The sequence below is a fragment of the Thalassophryne amazonica genome, chromosome 10, assembly GCF_902500255.1.
Source record: "Thalassophryne amazonica chromosome 10, fThaAma1.1, whole genome shotgun sequence".
NCBI lineage: Eukaryota > Metazoa > Chordata > Actinopteri > Batrachoidiformes > Batrachoididae > Thalassophryne > Thalassophryne amazonica.
This window is the reverse complement of record NC_047112.1, coordinates 68,560,886-68,575,463: the sequence shown is the minus strand read 5'-3', so window position 1 is coordinate 68,575,463 and position 14,578 is coordinate 68,560,886. Positions and strand designations below refer to the sequence as shown.

The following is a 14,578-nucleotide window of genomic DNA, read 5'->3' as shown; positions in this document are numbered from 1 at the left end:
AAAGCAATCATGGACTGTGGATGACTGGATGAAAGTCATCTTGAATTTGCGTCGGCTGAACCACAAAAAAGATTTTAAAAACAGCGGTAGAACGATTCTCCCATCACCCTGCTGGGAGAAGCTTTTTTTCAGCTAATTTTCAGAGTGACGCCGACCGAGGGAGGACTGATGACTTGGTGGGAATATCAATGTCGCGGGTCGACCCGCACGGAGAAGCCGGCCTTCAGGCATCATTCATGGGCAGACCGAGGCATGCAGCCGGGGTGATGGAGCAGACCCACTCAGTCCGAAATCTCCCACTTTATGGATATAGGCGAAGTACCAGTTTGCCCAACAGAGTTTACTTCTGCAGCTTTGAGGTGAGAATAATGTAAAAATAAAACGTGACGTTTGCTGAACTGCTGTAAAGGTTTAATGATCGGCTAACATTAGCATAGCCTTTTAGCACAGTTGATCTGAGTGAACGCTTTAATTTCTAAATGGTTCGGTCTTTTTTATTTTTACCAAATAAAGCTACAGCTTTTTTCAGACACCACAAAAGCTCAACTTTAAATAACTTATTTTTTCGGGCATTTTTTCTGTCGTTTTTTTCTCGTTTTTTCCCTTTTTTATATATAAACTGTTTAGTGTTTCTTTATATTTAAAAAATATTTTTATTTGTCCCAATCAGGAACATTTGCTGTGCAGACCAAACTTCCATTGATGAGCTGAACACCATGAAGTCCAGTCGAAGGAAAACATCTCTGCTTTTCAGCAATACCACCAGAGTTCAAAACTGCAGAAGAGACCTTCATCTGGTCCCGAGAATTCAGCAGAACATCACCTGCTTCTAAATAAAAGGCTCTTTGAACAGCAACTATTTCATTATTTTTTAAAAAGCTGTTTCATTTTATATTTTAACAATAAATGAACGGATCATTAAAAATGTTCACAAATCAAAGTCAAAAGACATTTGCACAGGTAGAAGCTCTCCATTTATTTTGCTCAAATACATATTTTAGAAATGACTCTGTCCTGATAACAACATTAAAGGCAATTACATATTTTGATGAAATTACAAGTTTAAATGACTATATAAAAAAAAATTCATCATGAGGTTTATGTCACAGAAATCCTACTTTACAATCACACTGCAGTCATTGTTAAATTATTTCCTGTTGCATTTATAATAAACATTTGTATTTATTTAGTGTCTTTTTCTGGTTGAAATGAGATATAAATAATCTACCAGACTTTAAAAAATGTACAAGTTTCCATGTTATTTTATTTGTCTAAAAATAAATGTCCAAGGTTCCTTATGTTAAACAAGAAATTATCTAATCTGAAGTAACAGGTGGTTTTAGTTTACAGATGAAAGGTTTCTAAAGAACCATTTATTGATTTATTTAGCTGTTTTAATTACCAGTGTTGTAAACTTTTTTTAACAGTAATCAGAAATTTTGAGGTAACAAACAACAAAAAAACATTTCCAATGATTTTTCTTCAGAAAACTGCTCTATAAATGAGCGGTCCTGTCACACATTAATGTTTTGTACAGATCAGTGGTTTCCACCGATCTATTTTGTAGAGATCAGTGGTTTCCATCGATCCATTTTGTAGAGATCAGTGATTTCTGAAGAGAGCTGGCTCAAAGATGGTTCAGCTGCTTTCGAAGTCGAATGCTCTGAGAAGAGCACACAAAGACAAAGTCGCTGAAGTGAAAGCCCTTGAGTCTGAGATTAGCGCAAAAGGAGAGGAGCTGAGATATATGGTTGTATAGCGCTTTTTGAGAATTTAACTTTTTTCCGGTTGGTCAGTGTTGTTTATCGTATTGTATATGTTGTGTATTATCACTCAATCTTGTTTTCTGCTTTTGGTGTACTTAGACATGTTTGAAACCAATACAGAATGACATGGTTTTGAGAATCAAATGTGATCGTCCTTTTTTTTGGGGGGGGGGGGGGGGGGGGGGGGTCTTGAGGTTGGTTTAAAATTTTTCTCATAATGGTCTAAAAAGGTCTAACAGCAGGGCTGAGCAAACCATGACCGGCCTCATGACGACAGCTGACACACACATAACACACAACACACATAAGCCGGCCCGGTACATGAACACATATAAAAAGCACACACAAGGTAAAACTTGGGAAAGAAAAACCTTCATTGCTGCTGCATTGAATCATGCAGCAGCAATGCAGGAAAAAACCCATCAGCACAATGAACAATGATCACACACAACAACAGGACAAGAGACGACGACTGAGATTTGTAAGAGTCCAGTTATCAGACAGAACACCCGGAGGCCGCCTTTAGGCGCCATCAACGGCCTTGTTCGTCCATTCTGGAGGGAGGAGGGGCCCAGCCCTGAACAGTCCACTGTCCACAGTCAACGTCAGAGCTGGAGAAGCTGAGGGCGGGGGGAGACCAGGGGAGTGAGGCATGAGCGTTGTTCTTCTCCAGGAGGTTTTTATCACAGCGGCCTTGAAGTGCAGCTGTGTTTTGGGAAGCCGAATGAAAATCCAGATTAGCAGACACCTGGAACATTCCACAGTCTGAGACAGAGTGGCTTTCAATACATCTGAATTAGGAGAGGAGATGTGGTCATCACTGACGATCAATGCGGTTTTCCAGTGCAGCCATTCTTCCGGAGATGGTATCCAACGCACGGTTAACACCCACCGACTGAGCTGACACTGCCCTTCCAATCGAATCAATCATGTGGGGCAGCCTAGACGGGCCAATTATTGCCGCTTCTACTTTCTTAATTTTCCGGTAAACCAGTGCTGTGCCCGCTCCACACAGCAGGAACCCAGTCACCACCATGCCAAATATATACACATCTTCGACGTCCTCCACAGACAGCATTTCCTCCAACTGTCCATCACGTAACCCATCACATGTGTCCCGGCAGGACAGGTCGGGTCCTCCGCTCCCGAGTGTCTTGTAGAAAAAATAGTGTCAATTGCATTCAGAGACCACTTTAACAGATCCATTTTTGCTATTTCCAGAATAACCAGAGTTTGATCCTCGGCGGGTGTGTCGTCGAGTGGGGAAAAACGGTTAGAAATGTGAACAGGTTGGCGGTGTACACGGGGCTTCTGTTTAGAACTACGCTTCCTCCTCACAGTCACCCAGTCGGCCTGCTTTCCCGGCTGCTCGGAATCTGCCAGAGGGAAACTAACGGTGGCTAAGCTACCTTGGTCCGCACCGACTACAGGGGCCTGGCTAGCTGTAGAATTTTCCATGGTGCGGAGCCGAGTCTCCAATTCGCCCAGCCTGGCCTCCAAAGCTACGAATAAGCTACACTTATTACAAGTACCATTACTGCTAAAGGAGGCCGAGGAATAACTAAACATTTCACACCCAGAGCAGAAAAGTGCGGGAGAGACAGGAGAAGCCGCCATGCTAAACCGGCTAAGAGCTAGTAGCTGCGCTAAGCTAGCGGATTCCTAAAGACACACAAAGTGAATAATGTGTAAATAATTTAGAGGTGATTCAGCAGAGGGAGTGCTTTAGTTAAGGCACGTGAAGATTACACTGTGAAGCAAATCGTTATCTAGGTAACTAGATCAATCTAACTGCGCAGATTAAACAGCTAACAGATACAGCAAAACACCGCTGTGCTCCGGAACAGGAAGTGATACAAAACCACAGTGAGAGCCAACGAAAGTTGGAGCCAGATTGATGAAGAGTACTGTTTGTCACTCATTAAGTCCATGCCTCAGAGACTGCAAGCTGTTATAAAAGCCAGAGTGCAACAAAATACTAGTGATGTGTTGGAGCGTTCTTTTTTCATGATTCCATCATTTTTTCCTCAGAATTGAGTGATTCCATATTTTTTTCCCTCTGCTTGGTCTAAAAAAGTAACCGTTACTGACTGCCACAGTTATTTTTCCTGATTTCTTAGTGTTTCTTAAAGCCAGAAAGTTGCCATTTGAAATGACTTTAGTTTTGTGTCATGTCTATGATCTGCTTTTTTCTACAAAATTAAACAACTGAATGAACATCCTCCGAGGCCGGTGATTCCATAATTTTTGCCAGGGGTTGTAAAAGCAGTGCTTCTTTGTAGCTTCTGTTGATTTTTGTCAAACCTTTCGATTTGATTGATTGGCTGCTTTGTGGCATATACTGAAAATTTGCAAGAACCGCAATGAGTTGCTGGAAATCAAAGCCGGCCAATACAGGGTCACTGTGAGTGCTGTGCAGATTGGCAGAAGGGTCTCTGACTTTTTCATGGATAATTCTATTTTTCATCGTGGACGTGATTTGTCTCCTACTCAGGAAAGTGCTTGTATTGACTCTGTTGGAAAAGGTCAGAGTCCAACAACTTGGGTGCCTTTCTTGGTGAGGTCAGGGTCACTGTACTTGAGTGTGAGGACAATGATGTGATCTTTGTGTAATTAGTACATGCCCTGATGGCAGAATTTGAGAAGCTGAGGGAGGAGTTAGTGTTTGGGTTTTGATTGTTCTGGATCAAACTAAGATCCATACTGGGCTTTCAATGAACCCTCCTCTTTGGCACAGCCATCAGAAAGGGTGAAAATGTCAAATCTGTTGACTGACATTTGCAGCATTATCTCGGCAGTGACAATGATGTCTGTCAGACCTTGACCTTTAAGATCGAGATACGTCTGGGAAAAGCTCATGGAGTCATGAGGTCACTTAACAGAAATGTTTAGTGATGCTGATACATTTTCAGGAGAATGAAGGACCAAATCTTTAGGATCCTACTGCTTCCTGAGTTACGATATCATAGTGATAACTGATTGTTTGATTCCATAATTTATTCCTCAGAATTGAGTGAGTCCATATTTTTTTCCCTCTGCTTGGTCTAAAAAAGTAACCGTTACTGACTGCCACAATTATTTTTCCTGATTTCTTATAGTGTTTCTTAAAGCCAGAAAGTTGCCATTTGAAATGACTTTACTTTTGTGTCATGTCTGTGATCTGCTTTTTTTCTACAAAATTAAACAACTGAATGAACATCCTCCGAGGCCGGTGATTCCATAATTATTGCCAGGGGTTGTAGTAGCATTTGAAGATCTTAGGGTTTAACCTTCTGGGGCCGACACTGTCGTATACGAGGGCTGAGACCAAGCTTTACTAAATTATAAATAACTTTTTAATGATATGAGATAGAAACTTACTTTTTTTTTTTTTTGCTGAAAAGTTAACTCCGCGGACTTTCAAGCCACCATCCACCATCTTTGTATTCCTCATAGAAGCTGTGTGATGACGTGAGCAATGTGGGTGTCCAGAGTTGGTTCACCGTCGCATGGTTTTCCAAAATCCAATCGTAGGGCAGATTCACCTCACGTGACACACCAAAGATTGTTTTTAGGAGTGATGTGTTTCTAGTTTATTATAGCTTGCTATTTGTTTTCAATAAATGTGTGTGGAAAATTATTTTCCGCTTTACTTTTTCCTTTATTTCTGATTGTAAACCTTTATTACACTTATAAAACACAACTATAGCATATATATTTTGAAATTACAGGTTGTCCTGAAAAAAAAAAGAGACGTAAAACTTGATTGTGGGATGCAGGGAGAGCTGTTGAGCAATAATAAAACATTTATGCCTGTCCAAAAAATGCCCCTGGACCCCAGAGGGTTAACCACTGAATCTGAAACAGACGGTAGATGCGTAAAACGACGTGGAATAAGTCTCTTTGCCAAAGGGTATTCCATGTGACGTCAGTGGCCCTATGACCTTGGCGGAGGTTTGCGCTTTCTGAGTGCTTCTAGTTTAATTTTAACCCCTGTGTAATTCTTCATTGACCTCTGCCTATTGAAAATTCAAGAGGCCAGTCTATTTTTTCACAAGAGTTAATGTCTAAGGAGTATATGTGCTTGTTTCCAGAAATGAATGATCTTTAGTTCTCTGCTCCACTAGCGCGCGTGTGTATGTATATATATGTATATATATCTATGTATATATGTGTGTGTGTGTATGTGTATGTGTATATATATGTATATATATCTATGTATATATGTGTGTGTGTGTATATATATGTATGTGGTATGAATCTGCTGTAGATTCTAGTAGCTTATTGTAATGTACACAGACGAGTAAGAAATAAAATGATGTCTAAATGATAAGTCAACAGTCCCTTGCGTATAGTATATTGTAAGTAATGTTTTAAGTACTGTTATTTTGCTGACTCTGCAGTTAAGCTCTGAATGTCCTGTATGTTTTTCCAGCCACTTTAGGAGCCATCTTTGGGATGACGACGTGTCTCGTTGCTGAAGCGCGTGAAGCCCCCGATGAGCCACTCAACTACTTCATTGGGGGCTGTGCGTCTGGGGTCTTTCTGGGAGCCCGAAGTACGTATGAGCTCACTGCAAACACTGTGCTGAATATGGGGAAGACCTTTCAAATATTGCTAACCTACACAAATAACACAATAAAATGCCAGTCACTGCAATCTTGTAAATATGAGATGGGGGGTCTTTTTTTATTTTTTAATACAGTGGATGCAATACGCTTCTGTAGAAAATTGTTTTGTTAAAAAAAAAAAAAGTACCAGGTTTGGCCTGATGAAGATGTGATGTTAGTGTTTTGAATGGCTGTTCAACTGCAGAGAAAAAATTGACCCGAGGTCAGATTTACTCACCCACCCTTGATTTATTTTACATATGTGCACATTGCAGTGGATTTTATTATTGTTGTTGTTATTGAATAGTTCTATTACTCTGAACACTGTGATTTCTGAGAACTGCCAGTATCTATATATGATTGATGTTAATATGTAATATTAAAATGTGTAAAAAAGCAGCTAGCAGCCTGTTAGCATTTGGTGGCCTTGATGGCTGTTTTGACTCAAAGTGACCATGGCCCTAATTATTCATAACTTTGTCTTAAAAATGGTTTAAACCAATGAGTTTCATAAAAATCTCCCTCAAATGTCATCAACAGGGAAACTAGCTCCAGAGACCAAAACAGATTTTCGTACCAGGCTGGAAACATGTTGGACATTTTAACATGGGTCTTCATGGGGATTAACTTACTGTTGAGGTTCATTCCAAGACTGAAGGTTCATGTAAACACCAGTGAAGTCGTGACCTAACGTGTAGTTCTGCAAGAACCTTTACGACTGTCATGTTCATGTGCAAGAAAGTTTGCACTTAACTGTTTGTTTTAATTCACCCCTAAAAAAGCCACAGGCATCAACTCTCCGCTCTGTGCATAACCCGTTTTACAACCAGTCACAAAATGTAGGATGTTTTGTCCCTGAAGTCCAAAGCACTGCCCACACTAATGACATTATTAGTCGTGTAAATAGTCTTTATTTTAAACTGCATCTGTGGTGATGGAGATGAGCAGCTGCAGGTCATCTGGAGGCTGGATTTCATGTGCACCTGTACTGTGCAAAAGTTTTAGGCATCCCAGAGTGATAAAGCGGTAGCGTTTCATGCCCCCATTGCCCTCTTTTTATTGGTATATCAAAACAAAATCACTTCTAACAAAACTGAATATGTGAGCTGTATCTTTTTAATTTATTAATAATTTCTTTATAAGTGTACAGGTCAGTAGAATTCCTCACAAACACAGCTGCAAATGGTCAATGCAACATGCATGTAAGGACTCATACTTTAAGTTACATTTTTCTTAAGGGCCCTGTCCCACTGGAAACAGGATTAATTGCGCATGAATTGAGTATACAAATTGTGGGCGTTCGTTGTCGTCCGCAACAAAAATGGCCAAAAATGACAAATGTCCCTGTATGAATTACGGATATATTAATAATATATAGCGAATATATGATGAACAATCACGGTTATATAATGCATGTAGTGAGGAAACTGATCCGACACATTGAGATTATCATGGCAGTATTACGGGTGTATTATGAATGCATCGCGCACGTGTTGCGCATGCACGGCATCTGCATTGCGGTCATAAAATAAGTGCACTCGCTCCTTTCGGCATCACTGTTCACACCAACAATACAGCCTCTGGAGCATTTGCTGGACTTGGACAAGTTGATCACAGAGTTTGTTCATGTTGTCATGCGAGGGTTAACTGTTCATGAGTTTGGGGAGCAGGAGGGGGGAAGCCGCTCCGGTGAAACGGTGTTTTTTTTGTTTTTGTTTTTGAGAGTGTCACAGAAAACAGACTTCAGCGTGAGTTGTGGCTAAACAGCAACTCTTCCTTTTGTTGGTGTTAAATAAAAGTCCTGGATTGCAGCAGCTACGTCTTTGTGGATTTGCACAGCCGGACTGGCACTGACTGGCAGGTATGTCGCTTTCTGCCACATATAGTACTTTGGGTTTACGTGACGTGTTTGTTATTCATTCACAGATTGCCCGCAAATCAGCTGCAAAGCAGATGTAATAAAAACGCTTTATTCATGGACAATTTGTATGCCTTCGCTACAACATATTTTAGTTTGTGATGTGGACGTGTTAGGCACAATATATATTTGTTTTACACACTGTCCCAGTCCGCTGCCAAGCCGCAAATCCCCGTCAGTTGTGGATATCAGTGGTTAACGGCAGATATACAGCACATAGAGTGAGTATGTATTGTGTATGAATTGAGTATATATGGAGTATGTAAGGCGGATGTCATCTGCATTCAGATTTTTGAGCTACTCAAAAATCCTGGCTGCGGACATGCGTGCCTCTGCAGATGATCATGGACGTGTTCGGATGATGGCCGACTCATACAGGCATGTTACAACGATATTGCAGATGTTTGGTGAATATGGGCCAATTTTGTGCGCAATCCATACGCGAATCCTCCTAAACGCCAGTGGGACAGGGCCCTAAAATAATTTTTGTGGCCCTGGGACTAGTATTCTGGTGCAACTTGTATACCTAAAAAAAAAAAAAAAAAAACACACGTAAAAAGAACCCAATTTTCATATCGTCATCAAAGTTGAAATTCATCACATTTCATTTATTTGAGTATTTATCACTCGCTCATCTTCAACCGCTTACTCCAATTAAGGGTAATGGGGGGCTGGAGCCTGTCCCAGCCATCACAGGGCGTGAGGTGGGTTCACCCTGGACAGGACGCCAGTCTGTCTCAGGGTCACATACAGACAAACAAACACATTCACACCTATGGACAGTTTAAAGTGTGCAGTCCACCTAAGCTGCATGTGTTTGGCACCCGGGGGGAACCCACACAAACATGGGGAAAATATACAAACTCCACACAGAAAGGACAAGGTGGGTCATTTCATATGAAATCATCCAAAATTGTTTTGTTGGTCTCAAATGAAAGGTCTTCATTGGAACTTCAAATTAAACCTGGTACCAACATCTAACAAAGAGGCCTGATGGGAAAACAAGTGCCCTCTTTATTGGTAATCTTCAGTTTTCAGCTTAATCAAAATGTACATGAAAATGTGCATAAATGTAGAGGAAATATATAACAGTCTATACTATAGCCATTCTGAAAGCCTTCAAAATGTTTAGATATAAGTTGAAAAGAAATAAGTCAGTGAAATAACTTTGTTTTTGCCTTTGGTGTCCCCTTTAACCTGTAAGTTACTACTGGTGGCCCTTCATTAGTGTAGAGCCAACTCTAAGTTACCAAACCACTGTTCAATTTTTTCTTTCTCCAGGGAGGAGGGTATAACTCTTTCCAATGCCAGTGGTTGCTGGAGCATCAATTATCACCATGTGATTAAGTGGTACCCAGCAGAGGTCTTGCCTAGTAGGCCAATGAAAATTAAACGCTGGGTCGCTTGGATGCATAAAAGATACTTTCACATCTTCATTTTCAAACGATATTTCCTTAATGTTGGCAAGCCACCATTTCCCATCATATAGACATGCCACATATTGGCCAGGAGTGCAGTCAGTGACAAGCAATTTCCTCTCCTCATATACCGGGGCACCAGATTCAAACCCTAAGTCTGTTGTACCTGAAGCCCTTTTGATGAGGGTGGTTTTCTGTTCCATAACAGTAAAACAATGATTATTGATTGATATGACTCTTCCCATGGGAGGTTGCAAAGAAATTCCACTCTGCGTCCATTCTGAAGTCATCCTTGTGATGGAGTAGGTTTGCAAAATGTTTTAAATTTTTGTAATGGGAACCAGCCCCGTCGCTGAAATAGTATATTTTTTTTCAGTCTTGACAACCTTTGACAGGAAATGATGTACTGCAACTGTGTCGTGTTTGAGATGATCACTGATCACACATAGGCTGAGGCATTGCAAAGAATTGTTCTCTTTATAGTACACTGTGAAGGGACGCAGGGTAGTGTGGGAGTTGTCCCAATGGTATCCCTGGGCTGCATCTTGGACTATAAAGGAATAATTCTCCGCAAAATCCAGCAAATTTATACATTCACCTGGGACAAGGTCTGACTTCAGTTTCTCTAGGTAAGCTGCCTGATTCTTAGCAATGAAGAGATGAGTAGTTAATTTATCTGACATTTCAACCAGCTGGTCTGTGCAGGCTTGCAAAGGAAGCACATGCTCCACTATTTGTTCCACTATCTGTTGACTGCCACTGTTTAAAACGCACTTCATCAATAGCAGAATCAGACAGCTGCTCTTCGAGAAAGGTCTGAAGACCCTCTTTTCCAGGACACTGGTCACATCTGTGGAGCATGCATGACATGGATTCAATAGAGCACACAATCTTTTCCAAAAGTGAATGGTAAGAAAAGGTTCTGGCATGCTTGCAAGCATCAACTTTACGTTTTGATGAATGGTGCATACGCACACAGAATGAGACCCCCTTGCACCAACAGTTATGCATTGTTTTGGCCTCAAGTCAGAAAATTTAGACAGTCCTGTCACATTTTCTGGGTAGAGTTCTTTGAATTTTATATGGAGTTAATTTAAGTTCATCAACAGCAGTCTCATCTGCTTGCGTCTCTTTTCACCATTGGAATCTACCAGAGTCCTTTGCTTCAGAGAACATTCTGGAATGCTAATCACACTGATAAAACTCCTTCACCTTTTGCACAGTTTCTGCAGAAATGACACAACTGCCCCACTTTTTAGATAGTTCAGGCAAGATTCCTTGCTCTTTCCGTATTTTCTGGGCATTCCTAGCAACATAATCAGTTACATTGAACCTATCAATAATCATCTGCCTTGTCCAGGAGGTGGGTGCACAAGTTAAGAGCTGAATTTTAACTTTTGTGGAGGCTCCTGAAACTTTTTCCTTCAACTCATCCAACAGAATGTCATAGTCTGCACATTTGCAAGCTTCTCTATGATCATCGGAGGAACCCGACTCAAGGGGAGTGTCAAGGGTTTTAGCAGTCTTTTCCCTCACAGCACTTTCTGCCTGCTTGATTTTCCTCCTTCCATATCCTACAGTTCGTTTAATGGGAGACACTCCAAACAGTTGAATGCTCGAGTTCAAATCATCTTGGTCATTGTACAGGTCATCATGATCTTCAGTTGTAGAGTAAGTGTCGAAACAAGCATCTTGGTAATCTAATTCCTCACTGCTCATTTGTTTAAAGCATCGGGCACAAAGCTTTACTCCTTGTTCGTATTGTTCCCGAACAACACTGGATAGCCTGACAGCTTCTTCAGCAGAGTTCTTTAAGGGTGGTCGTGCATGCTTTCTTGTGACACTTAAAAGGATCTACACATGTATTCTTGTGGAATATGAAAGAGAACTTTCTTAGAAAAACTTGCTCATGATGAAAGCAAACAGTGGCATCTTTACTCTCAGTTTCTGGTATTGCTGCTCTTTTCATCAGGAGGATTTTCTCATCTGCAGGGAAATCTTCCAGCCTTTTCAAACTGGGCCTCCTGAAAATGAAATTGGGCTGCTTACAATCTTGCTCAACTCATGTTTAACATAATTTAAGTGCAGTGCAACATGCAAAATTAAAGGGATGGCATCACCCCCCCCCCCCCCCCCCCAAAAAAAAATCATCAAATGTAAATGAAACGTCATCTGTTATATCCACTGGCAAATTCCACATAGTGCCCCTCGGTCTCTGATTCTGTTGTAGTTCAATTTCTTAGTAAAATGCTTACAAGCAAATACATCCAGCATGTATACACATACATTGCTACATTATAAACAATGTCTGTATCACTTAATAAACAAAGCACAGTAACTAACGTGTAGCTAGCTGTACATAAGCTATGCCCATGCATGGACTAACTTGTTCATGCAAAGGTGGTTATTAATCATATGAATGGAATTTTTCCTTAATGTTGACTTCAGACTCACCTTGTTTCTGTGTAGGCTCTCAGTTGTCAAGGTGGTTTCCATAGTAGAGAAGCTTGAATCTTCGACTGGACTGGGTTGCTTGACGTGAGGACGTTTCGCTTCAAATCACAGAAGCTTCCTCAGCTAAAATTCTTGCTCTGGTAGTCTGACTTCTGTCTTGACTCTTGTAGAGAAGAATAAACCAGAAGCCAACAAAAGCTGGAGTTTTTTAACCTAACCAGACCCCACCTACCAAGAGGTTGACTGCTATAGGCTAGTGACTAAACAATAGCTCTAATTAGCACCTATTGTGCTCTAGTTAGCACTCTCCTAATGAGCACTCTCCTAATTTGCTTGTGATCATTCTTAAAAACACCAATAGTACAGGGTTGAAGAGCAGATGATGATGAAGTGGCAACCATTGTCTTAAGAAACGTGCTAATTAGGCAGTGGTGCCACCTGTGGCATTTCTGTGAACTGTGCTCCAAGACAGAGAGAGTACAGAGGCAAATGTTGGGGCACTGGCTCCTGAATTTCATGATTTCTGTCATGCCTGTGCTTGAATGGTTTTCCTTTCAGAAAGGGTTAAAGGGGTTAAAAAGGCTAAGAATGGAAAATTCACAGCTGTTTAACTCTCAAATATCACTTCAGCTAATACCATTAACATTTGGAAACTTTCAGAAGGCTGTCCATGGGTGCTTTCAAGAAATATTGTATACTTCCTGTAAATTAATGCATATTTTCATGTACATTTCGATTAAGCTGAAAACTGAAAATTACCAAAAAAGAGGGCCTGTTTCTGTGAAGGCTCTCAGTTGTCCAGATCGTTTCCATAGTTGAAGCTTGAATCTTTGACTGGACTGGGTTGCTTGACGCAAGGACGTTTTGCTTCAAATCGCGGAAGCTTCCTCAGCTAAAATTCTTGCTCTGGTAGTCTGACTTCTGTCTTGACTCTTGTAGAGAAGAAAGAGGGCCCTTGTTTTCCCATCAGGCCTCTTCGTTATATGTTGGTACCCAGCTTAATTTGAAGTTCTAATCAAGGCCTTTCATTTGAGATCAACAAAACAAAAATCCAAAAATGCCCACATGCCCAAAAGGGAGCGCCAAAGGAACATACTTGGTAAAAATAGCCGGACAAGGGTTTAATTTTGGGCAAAATCTGAGGACATTGTGGTGTTGTTGTTCTTTGCATCCCAAGGAAGCCTAACATTAGTACTACCAACATGCCAAACAGCATTTTTTACATGACAAGGCAAATATGGTTAAATGCACATCAAAGTCAGCACACTTTCAGAACATTTTTTTTTTTTCAAATTCCATTTTTTGGTAATTAATGGCGTGGCCCCCAGGGGATTCATTTCTTCAACTGTACATTTTACATAAACTTTAAGACAGACTAAACAAATTCTGGAAATATAAAGTTAATATCTTTTTCTAGTTTTTGATTTATGGCCAAGTAAACATGGTCACAAACGGAACACAGAGGGTTAACACGGACACGCCCCCTTTTTAAAACCTCCATAGAATCTAAACAAAACAAGATATTGAGCTGCCGCCAAGATCATTATTCTTCTCTCAACACTGGCTACAAAATATATCAAAACCAGGCAATTCTAAAACCATAAAACTGGGACCTTTGGTGATTTCATATGGAATGACCCAGGTGGAAATCGAACCCCTGACCTTCTTGCTGTGAGGCAACAGTGCTAACCACTAAGCCACTGTGCTGCCCTGAAAATTTTATCAGGTTTTAATCATTTTTAATGTGATGCATTAAATGTGTCTAAAAGCTTTGCACAGTACTGTATATCTGAGGGAGTGAGTCTGTGGAAAAAATACTGTTTCTAACAAAATGTCCCTGTTTGTCCGGTGCTAAATCTTCTTGCCATAAGGTAGGTGTGTGTGTGTGTGTGTGTGTGTGTGTGTGTGTGTGTGTGTTAGTGGACATCAGGAGGTTGTGTTGTTAATTGAAGTGTTGTTGTCTGTCCAGCCCACAGCATTGTCACAGGCGCGTCCATGTGTCTGTGTCTGGGAACTGTGGGCTTCTTCACAAAGGTGGCAAAGGTGGAGGGATGGAAGATATTTGGACCTCCCGAAGTCTGAGAACCACAGAGATTGAAGTCTGTTCTAACTAAAGAGTGTATGTATTCATATCATTGTGAACATTTCATAATAAACCAAAAGTCATTTAATTTCTCTGATTTTGTGTGGATCTTTGAAAACTGTGTGTCACGATGATGTCACAGGGGCATAGCTGGTTGCAAGAAATGGGTTGGGCACCCCAGGAAAAGTTTTTATAAGTACAGTTGTCTGGGGACTGAGATGGCCATTCCAGAACGTTGTACTTGTTCCTCTGCATGAATGCCTTAGTAGATTTTGAGCAGTGTTTAGGCGCATTGTCTTGTTGAAAGATCCAGCCCCGGCGCAACTTCAGCTTTGTCACTGTTTCATGAA

The 14,578-nt window shown here is 40.8% G+C and overlaps 1 protein-coding gene across 1 annotated transcript in view; it reads left to right on the top strand.

Annotated features, from left to right (window-relative positions):
* Window positions 1-14,280, top strand: part of ndufa11 (NADH:ubiquinone oxidoreductase subunit A11) — a 29,354-nt gene extending 15,074 nt beyond the window's left edge. Inside the window, exons 3-4 of the mRNA XM_034180839.1 lie at window positions 6,181-6,303; window positions 14,115-14,280. Of these exons, the coding sequence (XP_034036730.1) occupies window positions 6,181-6,303; window positions 14,115-14,227 (236 nt within the window). The 3' untranslated portion in view covers window positions 14,228-14,280. The remainder of the gene's footprint in view (window positions 1-6,180; window positions 6,304-14,114) is intronic.
* Window positions 14,281-14,578: the final 298 nt, after the last annotated feature.